Source organism: Grampus griseus (genome assembly GCF_964374135.1).
Source record: "Grampus griseus genome assembly, chromosome: 15".
In the NCBI taxonomy this organism is placed as follows: Eukaryota; Metazoa; Chordata; class Mammalia; order Artiodactyla; family Delphinidae; genus Grampus; species Grampus griseus.
In genome coordinates, this window is record NC_139009.1 from 6214784 (window position 1) to 6231253 (window position 16470).

The following is a 16470-nucleotide window of genomic DNA, read 5'->3' on the forward strand; positions in this document are numbered from 1 at the left end:
GGCTCGCTCGGGAGGATAGGCGGCAGCGGAGCCCTCGGCGCGGCAGGCGGACGGGCCGGGCCCGAGCTGCGCGGGGCTGCGCGCGCGGCCCCTGCTCCCGCCGCCGGGCCCCGCGGGCGGCCGACCCGCGCCCTGCGGCGGCTCGTGCGGCTCCCGCGGCGCCGGCCCGCGCCGCGGCGCTTCCCTTTGTCCGCCGGCCGGGCGAGCTGCAGGCGCGGCGAGGGCGGCGGCGTCGGCGTCCGAGCGGCCGGTCGGAGCCCTCGCGGCGGCTGAGGCGGCGGCTCCCCTGCGGCCCGCCGCCCGCGCTCTGAGGCGATGCCGGACCAGATCTCCGTGTCGGAATTCGTGGCCGAGACCCATGAAGACTACAAGGCGCCCACGGCCTCGAGCTTCACCACGCGCACGGCGCAGTGCCGGAACACGGTGGCGGCCATCGAGGAGGTGAGCGGCGCCGGCGGGCCTCGCCGGGCGGGCGGCTCCGGCCGCAGGTAGCACCGCGCCCCGCTAGCCCACCCCCGCCCCGGGCCCGGCTCCCGCATCCCGGGAAAAGTTTCTTTTCCTCGGGATCCGGACGCAGCTGGGCGAACCCTGCCCTCAACAAGCCCTTTGTTCCGTGGAGGTGGCTCAGAAGAGACGGCTGCCGGCTGCCTACCTTGGGCCTTTTTAAGACCCCCCCCCCTCCTCCCCTCGCGGGGCCCCGGGCCGGGCGGTACCCAGCCCCGCCGTCCCCCCCGCTCCCTGCGCCGCCAACTTTGGCCTGAGAGTCGGGGCCGGCGGTGAGCGGGGACCCCTCGGCTGCTGTGGCCGGGGTCGTCGGCTTGCCCGCGGCCCCCCAGCGTCCCCCTCTCAGCGCGTGGAGTGCCCCTGTCCCCAGCTTTCCCGGCGCGGTGCCCGTGTGCCCGGGACCCACTCTGCACGACTCTTGGGTCGGTCCGGGGGACCCCGGCTGCCTAGAAAAGGTGTGCACACCTTAGCCAGGAAGGCCTGACCCGCGCCGTGCCGCGCGGCGCCCGGGGAGGAGTGGGCGAGCCGGGCTTCCGATCCAAAGGCCATTGCTGACCCCCGGGGACGTGTGTCTTACCTGCTCGCAGCTCTGGACGCCTCCCTTCCCCCATCAGCCTGGAAAAGGCCTGCTTTTAGTCAAGGTGCAAAGTCATCGTCTAGTGCTAACTAGTAAGCCCTGCACATCCTGCGGAGAGAGCGCTTAGGACCCGCAAGCTTAGGTGACAGTCAGAGCAGCCTGGGACTGAAGGGCAGGCAGAGTTCGTGAGTCCAGGGCCACTGCCGACAGTGGTTTGGGGCAGCTCCTCACCTTTCTGCCTTCATTTTCCTTACCTATCAAACGAGACTAGCAATGCATCCTTTCCAGGGTGGTTATGAGGGTCAGAGACACTGTATCAGGTGCTTGGCTCATAACAGGGAACTGGTTTGCCAGCCACACGTGTGCCAGTGTCGAAGAGATGATTAAATTCCTCTTGGCCAGAACGTCAAGTAACGTTCTTAAAATGGGGTATGGTAGGTATTTTAGAAGGAGATGACTGGGCTAGAGTGAGTGAGGAGAGGTTACCAGAGAGCTTTAAATTAAGCGATGGCATTCAGGTTTTTGCCGACTTGAACAAAGCAGCTGCTGTTAGGAATTGCTTGGGGAAAAAAAATACAGAATGTTTTCCCTTAATGGAAATTTTTTTCTTTGTAGACATAAACAGTCAATAATTGGCTAAATCAAAAGTAGCAGATTTAACATTCTGAGTGTTTTAAGTATAGTATAGGGCTTTCTTCCCCCTTCCTTCCTCACCCCCCCTTTTTTTTGTAGAGGAGAGCTGAATGTAACCTTTTGTAGTGAGCTCTGTGATCCCACATCACTTAACTCTACCTGTATTAGCAAGGCTTCAAGATTATGCCTTCAAATGAGGCAGATGGGGATGAGCGTAGTAAGTTTTTTCAGAAGTGCTGGTTGAAAAGCAAGAAGAAATTTTCACGCTGTTTTGAAAATACACCATTAACAATGTTTATGGAATGATTGCAGCCCAAGAGGTAGCTGAATATCTTTTAAGGGAAGGAAGCTTTGTACACAGTGCCTTAAAAAGAAAGCTTAATTGTGTTTAAAGTTCTGTTTCTTTTCCCTACTGAAGTTTGTCAGTTAAATATTACTAACACTGGCAGATGCTGGAAAGCTAGGCAAATAGGAGTTGCTGTTAAAATTGACGTATCCTTTCCAGATTAATTTTAGTTTGCAGTGTGTAATTCCAGAGCTCTTTTTGTATGCTGTGCAGGAGATTACCCTAGAGCTCAGTTACTGAGCAGATTAAAGAGAGACTGGATTTGGTCATGTTACTAAACTGCAGGCTTGCTCCATGTTTCCATCCAAGAACAAGAATTGGTTAAAGTCTCAAAAATGAAAAAAAAAAAAACCCCAAATCATTACAGGTCTGTCTCACTTTAAGCAAATTCAGTATACATACTAAGATAATGGTACATGTGAGCTTACATTTATGAGAGAACTAAATCTGAAACAGTTTTATTTAACCAGTAATGCCCTCATGTTTTGATTTTAAACACGCATCTGCTCTTCATACTGAAATGAGACATGAGAGTGGGTATTGTGACAAATTTTCAAGTCCTTGGTCCTGTGTTTAAACAAATGTGTCATGGAATTAGTAAACTAATTTTAAACTGGTTAATGTTTGTGAACCTATTATTTCCAAGATAGGTTATGTCTGCTAAAAACGTCCTACAGTTGAAGTGTAAGGGTTTTTTTTGATATGTACACCTGTAGCTGGACTGTGGGTAGCTAATGGATCCCTACCCTGTACTATGAACCTCACATCTGTTGTATTTATTCCTCATCCCTGCTTTACACATGAGGACATTGAAGCTTAGAGAGGTTAATTTGCTCAAGGTTAGAGAGCTAGTAAGTTGAAGAGTTGGAGTTTGAACTTGGTTTCATGCTGTTTTCCAAAATGATGCTGCTTTCTGTTACTTTTAATAATGCTGAATTCTCTAAATTACTCCTTTGTCAGATGGACCTGGGTTCAAGTTCGCACTCCACCACTGGGCAATTGTGTGAACTTAGGTGAGATACCTAATGTTTTCTCATTTTCCTTGGCTTTAAAGTCTCAATCACAATACCCGTCTACTTCAGAGGGTTGTGAGGGTTTAATGAGATAATACACAGCACAATACCTGGTAGACAACCAGTTTACTAAATGTTAACTGCTTTAATAGATTACATGATAGTTAATCCATAGAACCTGATGAGGGTGTTTGGCCCCCCAAGCCGGGATTTACATGGGGGGGAGGGGAGTAAGGGAAAGGAATGGTTGAATGAGTAAGTGAATGGAAAACTGCTATATGTTCACTGTTGCTTATTTTTTAACCAGTTTGTTGTCTTGGCAGCAGGTCAGCACATAGCTGTGTTTTAAAATTTTCACTTTGTGATCATCGCTTTCTCTTGGTGAAGTAATTGTTTTGCACAATTTTAGCAAAGTCTGGTACTTCAACTGGAATCTGCCCTGTGTTTTTGGAAATAATGGAAAAAAAAATAAGTAGTTGTGGCTGAATCTGAAAACCCTCCTCCCCCCCCTTTTGGGGGTTTTTATTGCTGTCTCAGTTTCTTTGAGTCTGAGCTCTTTGAAATATTCTCAAAATAGGGAAAAATTGTATACATGTGTGGGATATTCATAGTTAGACCCTCCTTTAGAGCATCATCCATTCTGTCTTGCTTATTTGGCTTTGTCAGATATGTAGTTTTAAAAATAAATTTGATGTTGACTCGTGAGTATTAAAATTTAATCTACTTCCTTCCGGGCCATAATTCTCCACTCTGTTGTCCTTGGTTGCCTTGGAAATCTCATTGCTGTCACAAGCGCAGGGTTCTAACTGCAGGGGTAGAATGAGCATCTGGGCTGCACAGACTCCCAGGGGCCTTGCTGTCCTTGGGGCCAGAAGCCCCTCCCAGCAGTTATTAGTGGGAACCCAGCCTACGGCCTACGTACTTTTTAGGCAAGAGTGTGATTCTGAATCTTAGCCCTTTGTGACTTGTTTGAAAAACAGCGCTTCCACATCCCAGACTAACAGATTTTAGATTTATTGTCAGAAGCACATCATCTGCTTGCCCAGTCCCTTCTTATTTTCGGAAATGAGCCTCTGTGGATCAGACAGGGCCAGCTTGTTATGCTGTGTCCTGTAATCTGGATATAGGTGTCTGGAAATTTTCGAGTCATTCAAGGAGGGAATGATCCCTTCTTATGTGATCCCCCATTCTCCCCCACCCCCCATTCAATTTCTCTCTTTCTTGTGATTAACAGTAAAAGTACTAATGCTGTTCGTGGTGAATTCCAGGCCCTGTCATTCATTCAGTATTTATTAAGTGCTGCTGTGTGCTAGGTGATGGGAACAGAATTCCCAAGAGGCATGCATTGTCTTTGAAGCAACCTGAAGCTTAGTGGGAGAGACAGATATCCTATAAACAAATCAATGCAATAAAGCGTGGTGAGGCCGTAACCACAAGGCTGTCCAGAATCATGGATGCCTAGGGATGGGAGTGCTCAGGTGTGCCTGGGTCCATGGTTAGGGGGGCCTTGCATGATGATGTGCAGTTGAGTCTTGAAGCCAAGGTAGTCATCTGTGGCTTACCACATGCTTTAATTACTGAGGGATCTCAATATAGTCTCTTGTATCTGCCTCCCAGCCTTAGGTAAATATTGATCCACTCCTGAGGCGGTGGCCATCTAGGCCTCTGGTTGGATTTTCATAGCCAATCCACAGAGGGCTGCTCAGGCCACGAATTTGGAAGAATCCTTGATTCTTACCCTCCACATGGCCAGGCCCTGATGCCTTTCTTTGTGGAGCACATACATTCTAGACTTGCACTGTCCAATATAGTAGCCTAAAATTAACCCTTCAGTTTCTCAACTGCCCTGGCCACATTTCAAGTGCTGATAAAGCACAGGTGCATTGGACAGCGTAGGTTTAGAACATTTTCCTCATTGCAGAAAGTTCTGGACAATGGTTTTTAGACGCTAGCAACTCAGAGAAGGGTTCACTGACCAGCTGCATTGGCATCACCTGGAAGCTTGTTAGAAATGCAGACTGTCAAATCCCACCCTAGACCCGTGGAATCAGAATCGAGGGTTTAATAACATCTCCAGGTGCATTATATGCACATTAACGTTTGAGAAGCACTGTTCTAACCCTGGCGGCACATTAGAATCACTTGCTGGGGGGCTTATAGAATAGAGATGCCTGGCCCACTCCATGAAATTCTGACTTAATTAGTTTAGGTGGGGCCTGAAGCATTGGCAATTTTTAAAGCCACTCCCTAAATGGGGTTGATAATCACTGCAGTAAAGTAATGTAATGTCAGGTAGTGATAAGTGCTCTGAAGAAAAGTTACACAGAATACAGGAACAGAATGTGACTCTGGAGAGCAGGAAACTGAAATCAGGAAAGGCCTCTCCGAAGAGGTGGCATTAGAGAGAGCCCAGAAGGCAATGAGGAAGTAGCCAGGGGAGAGCAGCACGTGAAAAGGCCCTAAGATGTGCCTGGCCCAGGCCCTGTTGGAGGAGAGAAGTGGGCGTGGGAGAGGGTGAGGGCCAGGCAGGACCAGATCACAGGAGGTCTTCTGGGTCTTGGGAGGGAATTGGATTTTGTTCTAACATGGTGGGAAGCCGCTGGAGGGCTTGATCTGATTTACATTTTAAACCTTTCCCGGTGGTTGCTCCAGAGAGAATAGATGGGCAGCGCATGAGAGAAAAGAGGGGGACCAGTTGGGGCTGGGGGTCATCCAGGCAAGAACGTCGTGGCCTAGGTGGTAGCAGTGGGGGCGACGAGAGGTCTGATGGAGACCCTCTGTGTTGTCTGTGCTGGGGGGCGAGAGGGACAGAGCAGGGCTCCCGTCCCAGCGAAGGCAGAGGCCAGGCTCGGTTCACTCGGGCGCTTGAAGGACGGGCCTCCTGGTGTCCCTGCAGCAAAGCTGACACTCTGCGGAGCTACTTAGTGTTGGTATCGAGGCCGGCTGTGTGCTGCTCAGCATGACTGGCTGTAGCACTTGTGTTGGGGCCAGTGCTGGATATCCATTTTGTTCTCTGCAGACACTGATAAGGAAAGGGAGAGAGTAAGCAGAGTTGTGTAGACAGGGCCGGTGGGGTATGTCTGCTTCTCTCCTCTGCTGTTTGTAGGCAGATGATAGCAGGTGACGCTTTCTTAGCTGTGTCGGATGCCTGGGATACTGTCCACATTCAGCTCCCTAAACACTCCTCTTTCCCACTGCAGAGAGGTGGTGAATTCACCTAGTCCCACCACCATAGGAAACCGCCTTCTTTGCCTATACTTTCTGTGTCATGCGGCCTTCAAGTGGTTGCCAGGGCCCTTCCAGGTACTTCTTTACCATTATCGTTTTATCATGTGGACGATGTGGAATAAACAGACTGTCAACCAGAGCTGGAATGCTTGGGCTGAATTTTTATTTGTATTTGGTTGTGTTGGGTTTCTTGATTTGTAAATGTGTGTGGGCATCTACCAGTATTTTGTTACCACCAGGGGCCAGTGATGGAAAAGTGGGCGGGATTAGCTCCTTCCCCATAAAGCACTTATTTTGTGTGTAGTTAGTGTTTATCCTTTTAGCCCTTTTTTTTTTTTTTTTGCGGTACGCGGGCCTCTCACCGTCGTGGCCTCTCTCGTTGCGGAGCACAGGCTCCGGACGCGCAGGCTCAGCGGCCATGGCTCACGAGCCCAGCCGCTCCGCGGCATGTGGGATCTTCCCGGACCAGGGCACGAACCCGTGTCCCCTGCATCGGCAGGCGGACTCTCAACCACTGCGCCACCAGGGAAGCCCCTTTTAGCCCTTCTTTTTGTGCCATGGACCCCTCTGGTACTCTGGTGAAGATGGTGGACCTCTTTTCAGAAAGATGTTTTAATGCATTGAATAAAATACATGGGATCTCGAAGGGAACCAAGTATATTGAAATATATTTCAAAAATATATTTGAAAATCTGTGTCATAGTAATATATGTTTCTTTACTAAAGCATTAAATATCAAGATTTGGTTTTGGGTCTAATAAATATTTTAATTTTGAGGTACTGATGAATGTAAGCAGTATTGGAGCTGTTTCCAACACCTCTAAAGCTATGTAAGTATATCTTTTGTTGGAGTCGCAGGTACTGCTAATACCATCACGGTGTGTTGCTTACATTCATAATTGAGGGAAACGCTGAATTTCATTTGGGGGCTCATGAAATCCAGATGTAATTCTTTTTTCCAATCCAAGTTTATGAACCCCCCTGAATTCAGGCTAAGAATTCCAGGCTTATTGGTAAGATTACTTTAGTCAACTGTATTTTGGAGTGAGTGAGTGACTCTGCAGCAATGCTTCTTAAACAGGCTTCATAATTATACCATCATTGTGATGAATTGGTTCTTAGAGTTGAGCAGAGAGGGGTGACACCCCAAGCCAGCGTTATAGTTGTCCAGTAGTAAAGGTGCTTAGAGGAGCTAGGGGTGGAGGGTGAAGCTGTTGGTTGTGGTTTGACAGCCATGGTGCTCTCCGCATTTTTTCAAGGTCAGGGCTTGGCAGTTTCTCATGTGGTCCTGGTTTAGTTCATACCTTCATGCATGCCTTGGCGTTCAGCAAAACTGTGAATTGCATCTGATGAGTCCTGTGGTTAGGGCCTTGAGCTGGGCCGCCAATTCTCCTACTTTTACCTTTCTTGTTTTTCTGGTTTGTCATATGCTGTCCTTGACTCTGGAGGGCAAGCTTGGATGTGAAGTGATAGATTTACAGGTACCTTCCGCCCAGACTTCTAAGGCAGACTTTGAGTTCTGTCGTGTTTTCGGTGAGGTTGCGTGTTTGAAACGATGCTGTTGTTGCATGAGTGTGTTTGGGGTATCCACAGCATGACTGAAGTGTTACTGTCAGTCCCTGTTGTTGTTTTTTCCTTGCCTTTTAGCACTTACTGGGCGCTTACTGTGTGCCAGGCATGCTTTAAGTTCTTTACACATATTAACCCTTAACTTGCTTGATGATTACAAAAACCCTGTAAGGCCCAGAGAACCTGAGCCACTTTACCAGGATCACAGAGCTAGGAAGTGGCAGAGCCAGGATTCAAACTCAAGCGTTTTGACACGAGAGTCTGCTCCTGTAGCCGCCAACTGCCTCTGTAGAGCCTGGACCGGAAAAGGCCCTCCATATTGATGGCTGTGACCAGCACGACCCCTCTCTTGCTGTCTTGCGCTGTGATGCATCTGCCGCATTTCCTGAGTGGATGCTTCTGAAGAACCCTTGCTGCCACTGTTTCCTCTCTGCCTCCTCTGTCCGTGTTGCTGCAGAAACGGTTCCTCGTTACTCTTTTCACTGCTCTGCTGACATGCCCAGCCCTGCAAAGCCGAGTGGCCCCGGGCATTGCTCACACCCTGGCAGGAGGCCTGCCCTACTAACGGGATTCTTAATGACATCATCTCTCCACTCGGTGCTGAAGATGGCTTTGTCAGTGTGATTTTATACACAGATGCTCGCAGTAAAGTCGGCCGGCTGGTGAAGATGGTTCCCTCTAATGGTGAATTCCCTCGGCGTCTAGGATTCTAGCCAGGTGACCCGGATTTGGGGGCCTCTTTCCCTAGTTTCCCAGAAGAAATCTTAATAGAGGTTTTGTTTTTGTTTTTAACAGCAATGGCTGACATTTCTTTGAGCCCTAGTTCTGGGTTAAGGGCTGTGCTGTGTTTTAAATGGCTTGTTTTGATGGCTGAATCCTTTCCCTTATCCTGTCTGCTGTAGATCCTGTTATCTCTATGTTATAGTTGAAGAAACCCGAGGCTCAGACAAGTTCCATGACTGCAGGTAGCCCGCCCGCCCCGCAATTAGCGGTTGATAGAACCAGGAGTCCTAGCCACGCTGAGATTAGCCTGTGTGCTTAGGGGTGTTCCTCCTGCTGGCCCTTTAATGCCTCACCCTCACCTGACGGTCTCCTGCTGGAATCTCTATTGCCTGGGAAGTTCCCTCTTTAGGTGTTTCTCTGGGCTTCTTTAGTGCAGGTTGATAGTTGTCGACCTAGGTCATCAGACTCTAACCCCTGGGGAGGTACTTAGCATCAGAGGTGTTTATTAAGTGGCCTTAACTGTTTTGGAGTGAGTTAGAAAGGTACATCTGCCTCCCCTCCCTCCCCCTCAGAGCTGAGGGACTGAGGACAGCTGCTTGTAAAGGACTCCAGAGCCACGTAGCCAGGGATCAGGTCCATGCACTGTTCCCTCCGTGTCAGCAGATCTGTGTTTGGAGAGGCGACCACTGAAGGGGGGAATCACAGATGTGGCTTGTCTAGGCAGTCTGCATGAGGTGTTGGCACCCTGCTGCCAGTTAGGGAACTTTGGGGAGATTCTGAGAGGAAGGGACATGTTAAGTCTTTGTACTGTATTTATTCCTCTGATAGCCCTGACCTGTTAGCTAACCAGGTGCTGGGCCTTGGGCGGCTGATTTCACTGGTCCAGGCTTAGTGGCCTCACTTGTAAAGTGGAGGGTAGATGAGACATTTCCTAACATTCTGTTTCTGCAACACAGTTCACCTGCCTCGTGCCGCTCTTTACTTTCTCTGACCACCTCGTCCACTTTCTGCTGGCCATTCGTATTTATACTTTTCAAGAGACTAGAGGTGAAAATAACACTTTCCCTCTCTACTCCCCCTTTAAAGATTCTCCCTCCCCCAGAATACCACTGGAGTCGATATGGTGGTTGGCCCATGAGCTGGAATTTCATTGGGTGCATCACTAGTTTAAGTTTGGGCCAAATGGGGCTCTGTAGTGTGCTACCCGTCTCACCTTGAACTGCCTTTCCAGGTGCATGCCTTGGTTTCTTGATTACAGCTCTGTTGTGCTTTGCTTCTCTGGTGAAAAGAAGATTGTGTTAATGATCACAGGGTTTTGCGATCACTAAATAATTTGGACTGTTGAATTTTAAGTAAATACTGATTTTCTGACATCAGGGTTCCAAGAGCTTTTCCCTAGCCTTAGGGGGAGCCAGTATTTCATCACTGGAAGACGTGCTATTATGAAGCCCTGTGGATTTGGTTGTGTTAATATGGTGGCATGGGAAGAGCACCAGCCAGGGGGTTAGAAGAGTCGGTTCCAGTTCTGATGTGGTCTCCACCTTGCTGTACGACCTTGAGCAAGTCACTGCCCTGGATGTGTGATCTCTTAAATGAGGTGTTGGGATTAGTTGATCTCCGACTACCCTCTCCAGCCTAAAAATCTCATGGTTCTTTGTATCCCATATATTCAGTTTGAAAAGACACTAGAATAAAAGGTGGGAATAAAACTCGGCAACGAATGGCTAGTTTTTAGTCCTGAAAAAAAGTATAGGTTATGAATTAATCAAGTTGATAAAAAAAACACCTTTCTGTGGTTTCCTCAGGTGCTTATTTTTGTTGTTGCTTTTTTTTTTTTTGCGGTACGCGGGCCTCTCACTGCTGTGGCCTCTCCCGTTGCAGAGCACAGGCTCCGGACGCGCAGGCTCAGTGGCCATGGCTCACGGGCCCAGCCGCTCCGCGGCATGTGGGATCTTCCCAGACCGGGGCACGAACCCGTGTCCCCTGCATCGGCAGGCGGACTCTCAACCACTGCGCCACCAGGGAAGCCCTGTTGTTGCTTTTTTAAAAAATTGAGATACAATTCACATACCATAAAATCTACCATTTTAAAGTGTCTAATTCGTGATTTTTTTGGTATATTCACAGAACTGTTCAGCTATCACCTGTATCCAATTCCAGAACATTTTTTAAAATATCTTTATTGGAGTATAATTGCTCTACAATGGTGTGTTAGTTTCTGCTTTATAACAAAGTGAATCAGTTATACATATACATACGTTCCCACATCTCTTCCCTCCTGTGTCTCCCTCCCTCCCACCCTCCCTATCCCACCCCTCCAGGCGGTCACAAAGCACTGAGCTGATCTCCTTGCGCTATGCGGCTGCTTCCCACTAGCTATCTACCTTACGTTTGGTAGTGTATATATGTCCATGCCTCTCTCAGAACATTTTTTAAAATTAGTTAATTTATTTATTTTTGGCTGCGTTGGGTCTTCGTTGCTGCACGCGGGCTTTCTCTAGTTGCGGCAAGTGGGGGCTGCTCTTCATTGCCGTGCACGGGCTTCTCATCGCTGTGGCTTCTCTTGTTGCGGAGCGTGGGCTCTAGGCGTGCGGGCTTCAGTAGCTGTGGCTCGCAGGCTCAGTAGTTGTGGCTCGTGGGCTCTAGAGCGCAGGCTCAGTAGTTGTGGAGCACAGGCTTAGTTGCTCTGCGGCATGTGGGATCTTCCCGGACCAGGGCTCGAACCCGTGTCCCCTGCATTGGCAGGCGGATTCTCTTAACCACTGCGCCACCAGGGAAGTCCCCAATTCCAGAACATTTTCATCACCCTAAAAGAAAATCCCATACCCATTAGCAGTCACTCCCCATTTCCCTCTCCCTCAATCCCTGACAACCACTAATCGACTTTCCTCCTCTATAGATTTGCCTATTCTGGACATTTCGTGTAATGGAATTCATGTAATGGAGTCATACAATTTGTGGCCTTGTGTGTCTGGCTTCTTTCACTTAGCATCATGTTTTCAAGGCTCATCCAAGTTGTGGTATGATTCTGTACTTTACTCCTTTTTTCTGGCTGAATAATATTCCATTGTATGTATATATGACATTTTGTTTATCCATTCATCAGCTGATAGACATCTGGGTTGTTTCCAGATGTTTTTGTCTATTATATCTGGGTTGTTTTTGTCTATTATGAAAAATGCTGCTGTGATTATTCTTGTACAAGGTTTTGGGTGGACATATGTTTTCAGTTCTCTTGGGTATATATCTAGGCGTGGGATTGCTGGGGCATATGGTAACTCTGTGTTTAACTTTTTGAGGAACTGTCAGAATATCGTCTAAAGAAGCTGCACCACTTTACATTCCCAGCAGCAGCAACAGTGTATAGGGTGCCATTTTCTTCACATCCTTTTCAGCACTTGTTACTGTCTTTTTGATTGTAGCCATCCTAGTAGATATGCAGTGATCTCTGCTGGATTGACTTGCATTTCCCTGATTGATGACTAGTGGTGTTGAGCATTGTTTCATGTGCCTGTGGCCATTTGTATGTCTTCTTTGGAGAAATACCTATTTAAATCCTTTGCCAATCCAATTTTAGAATTGGATTATTTGGGTTTTTTTACTGTTAAATTGTAAGAGCTCTTTATATATTCTAGAACTAGACTCTTAACAAATACATGATTTGCAGATATTTTCTCCTATTTTTACCCCCTTGATGGTGTCCTTTGAAGCACAGAAGTTTTTAATTTGGTAAAGTCCGGAATATCTGTTTTTCCTTTGGTTGCTTGTGCTTTTGTTGTCATACCTAAGAAACTGTTACTAATATAAGGTCACAGAGATACACACCTACATATTCTTCTAAGAGTTTTAAAGTTTTAGACCTTACATTGAAGTCCTTGATCCATTTTGAGTTTGTTTTGTGAGGTAGGTAGGGATATGATATGAGGTAGGATTCCAACTTTATTCTTTTGCATGTGAATCTCTAATTGTCCCAACACCATTTGTTGAAAAGAGTATTCCTTCCCCACTGAATACTTTGGGCACCCTTTTCGGAAATCAGTTGAAGTTTGATGTATGGGTTTACTTCTGCACTCTCAATTCTAGTCCACTGATTTTATCCTTACGCTAGGCTTATGGTAAGTGTTGAAATCAGGAAGTGCGAGTCCTCCAACTTTGTTTTCTTTTCCAAAATTGTTTTGGCCATTCAGGGTCCCTGTTACCATATGAATTTCAGGATCAACTTGTCAGTTATTGCAAAAAAAAAAAAAAAGCCAGCTGGGATTCTGATGGGGATTGCTTTGAATCTGTAGATTAACTTGGGGACTGTGGACATCTTAATATCATCCAATCTAGGACGGTAGGATGTTTTTGCACTTACTAAGTCTTTAATCTCTTTTAATGATATTTTGTAGTTTTCAGTGTACAAGTTTTGTTAAATTTATTCCTTAGTATTTTCTTCTTTTTTTCTTTTCCATTATGGTTTATTACAGGATATTGACTATAGTTTTCCCTGTGCTATACAGTAGGACCTTATTGTGTATCCATTCTATATATAATAGTTTGCATCTGCTAATCCCGAGTATTCTGTTCTTCTTGATGCTGTTGTAAATGGAACTGTTTTCTTAATTTCATTTCTGGATTTTTCATTGCTAGGGTATAGAAATATAATTAATTTTTGTGTATTGATCTTACATCCTGCAATACTGGTGAACGTGTTTGTTAGCTCTAATGGGGTGTGTGTGTACGTATGTATTAGGATTTTCTGTATACAAGATCATGTCATCTTCAAATAGAGGTAGTTTTACTTCTTCCCTAACAGTCTGGATACTTTTTATTTCTTTTCATTGCCTCATTGCTGGATCAGTTCTTGATCATCTTTAAATGCCAATGGGTTGCACAGAATTGGGATGCAATAAATTTAATTTGTTTTGTTTGTTCTCATTTGGGCTCTGAATATACTGAGAAAATTGGAACACTTGGAGGCTTGGTCTCTGGTTGCGAAGTCCGTTAGTGGAAATGTCACCTGCGTTGATAACTGGGTTGCAGACATTTGCCTCATCCGGCCAAGGTGTGCGGTTGGTAGTACCTGGGAGGTTTCCAGTCCAGGGCCAGGCCTTGTCTGTCTCTGCAGCAGCAAACTCAGAACGATACATCGTTTTTTCCGGTTAGCAGCTTTTTGTTTGCCTCTTTCCATAAGCATCACCTTGATCTGTTCACTGTGGAGACTGCTCACTTCTTGACAGAAGGTAATTGTTGAGAGTCCTGGTTTTCTTCTCACCGTGTGAATCCTCTCGTTGGCTTTTCTTTTGTGGCGAATGGGAATGAGGTGTGTTTACTACTCAGGCTGTTGGGCTGTCAGAACCTGTAGCTTTTGTTTGCCTTGGTTGTAGCTTGCCAGCCGCAGGCTTCTCATTCGGAAGAGGTAGCAGCAGGGGTGGAGCGCGGTGGAGATGGTGAGGTAGGCCGGCGGCTCTGCACCTTTCTCATCTCCCTTCCCTCCCCTCCTCCGTGCTCCTGTTTCTTTTCCTTGGGGATGGGGTTGCTGTCTAGGCAGTGTCCAAAGCTTAAAATTCTCACCTCCCCTCTTTTTCCCCCTGCATTCTCTTACCGTCATTCCCTTAGTGTATCTTCAGACCCTCGGGGCCCTGTACTTTCTTTTCAAAGTGGAGATTCCAGCCAGGGGGGACTCAGGAGGGAAGCTTTACTTTGGGATTTCAGGCTGAGGCCTTCCTTCCCCGTAAGCTGCTGCTTTGGTGATGACATTTAAAGTTGGCCTCCTTTCCTACCACACTGCCTCCCCTCAGTTTTCCAGAACTGCGTTTATTGTTCTTTTAAAAATGATTTATTGTCTTCTGTAACAGTGTGGAAGGAGCTTAATATTTGAAGTGCACAGTTTTCTTCTTTATGGTCAGAGCAAAGTAAAGGAGGTTTGATTGATCTTATGACAAAATTGCTTTAGTCATAGCTAATGTGAAATCTCTTTAGGGCTTCGGTTTTATTTGCTCTTTTAATTTATGAACCTCCTTGGATCCCTAAGCGTCTGTGCACACAGCCAGTGAGGCCTGCTGTATCAGATTCAGGGCTTGATTCCTGTCCCTGATAAACCATGAGCTGGTATAGGGTTCTGACAGTTGGTTAGATTTTGGTTTGAAGTAGGGAGTAGCAGTGTCAGCTGATGTGTGTTTCAGAAATTTGTTACTGTTTTTCCAAAGAAAAATGTACTGTTAGGTTGGGTGGTTAAAGCCGGTGGTAGGCATGTGTTAGAACTTGGTGGTAAACAGGAAAAAAAACCCTGTGTAAGTAGCTGCTCTAAAGCCCATCTTGTTTCTCTGTAGGTCATGGTCATCCTCCGGGTTCTGGAAAAGACCATGTAGTGAAATAGAAATAGCAGGGACCGGCGCTCAACAGCTGAGGCCAGTGAAAGGGAGGAAAAGAGAAAATTGGACTCAGAAGTGTGGAGCTGCCCCTGCTCTAGGCATCCCCGAGGGTCTTCCCACAGCAGCAGGTTTAAGAAGAGTTCGAATCAGTACTCTGCTGTGTTGGGCAGGGCAGCACGTAATCCATTGAGGAGAGTTTGCATGAAAATAGGTTTTGAGTTTCGCTGTGTAATTTTGATTACTTTCAGTTCACTGAGAAAATGAAATTACGTGGAACAGCTCTTTCCTTTGGTGTTGGCGCAAATGAGGCGTTTAGGGCATCTTTCAGGATGGGATCTGGGCTCTGGCAGAATGATGTGGAAATCTCTTCCAGGGACACGTAGACTTAAGTGAGGACAACCCTTGGCTCTTAGGTGTCTGCTGTTAAGGAGCGCGAGGCTTACTGGCTGGCTTCAGAGTATCTTGGCGTTTCCTTCTGGGGTGAGGGAGCCTCCAAATCCAAGGTTACGCCTGCTTGCAGTTAGTTTTCCTGTCGGACCCTCACGCCAGACTGAGTGTGCCTCAGGTTCAGTGTTGCTTCTCTTTGAGTCCTCAGAGCCCGACGTGGTTCCCAGCACACAGTTCTCAGAAAGTGTCTGTTGAATGTTGAAGGCCTAGGTAATCTTTCTGTTTCTGTGATTTGATATCTTAACCTTCAAAACACTTGCTGTATGTTTAGAAGTAAATTCGTTTTGATTTGAAAGATCAAGATTGTCATGTTATCCTTTGAAACAGGAAAATCTCTTTAAGAATTACCAAAATCTCCACTCTGTAAAGCACCCTAATATCTAGTTTCTTCATTGAAAAATACATTATGTCTTTTTTATTCTGTAAAGGCTTCCCTGGCATTCCCCAGTCCATCAGAACCACTTTCTTCTCTGAATTCTTAAAGCAGTTACTCTAAAGCAGTTTTTGGTCCATCTGTCCATCCATTGATCCATGGATTGGTTGATCCGTCTATGGATCGATGCATCCATCTGTCCATCCATCCATCCCCCCACTCACCCATCACTGGGACAGACCTGGGCTGTCTGATGCTTGGAGTAAAGCGTGCTGCAGCTGTGCAGTGTGGTGGTCTGCAATAGCTGTGGGTCCTCCCTGGTGCCGGGGGTGGCCCTGGCTTCCTCCTCAGTGCCTGCTTGCTTCTGTAGAGCAGGGGTCTAGAGCATCAGGGAGCAGGACAAAGGAGGGTATAGCTTGACTGAGGTGGGTAAGTTGAAACAATGCAAGTTGGGTTCAGGGCTCTCAGGGTTGTCCCTGTTTGGTCAGGGCAGAGGTTGGCAAACTACAGTCCACCCTGTTTTTGTATGCAAAAAAACAAAAACAAGAAACAAAGTAAACTAAAATAAAGGTGGTATTTGCGGTTTAAAAAGAGTTATAAAGAAAAAACCCCCAAATCTGAAGAATATACAACAGAGACTGTGCGTATATGGCCTGCAAAGCCTAAAATATTTACTGTCGGGCCCTTTATAGAAAAAGTGT

At 46.9% G+C, this 16470-nt stretch overlaps 1 protein-coding gene across 2 annotated transcripts in view; it reads left to right on the forward strand.

The window, feature by feature from the left end:
• Positions 1 to 315: 315 nt before the first annotated feature.
• The window catches only part of ASAP2 (ArfGAP with SH3 domain, ankyrin repeat and PH domain 2), a gene marked incomplete at its 5' end in the record, with an annotated part of 157407 nt that continues 141252 nt past the window's right edge, over positions 316 to 16470 (forward strand). For both annotated transcript variants that reach the window (XM_082672195.1, XM_082672196.1), the window contains one exon: positions 316 to 441. In XM_082672195.1, coding sequence (XP_082528321.1) covers positions 316 to 441 — 126 coding nt within the window. The remainder of the gene's footprint in view (positions 442 to 16470) is intronic.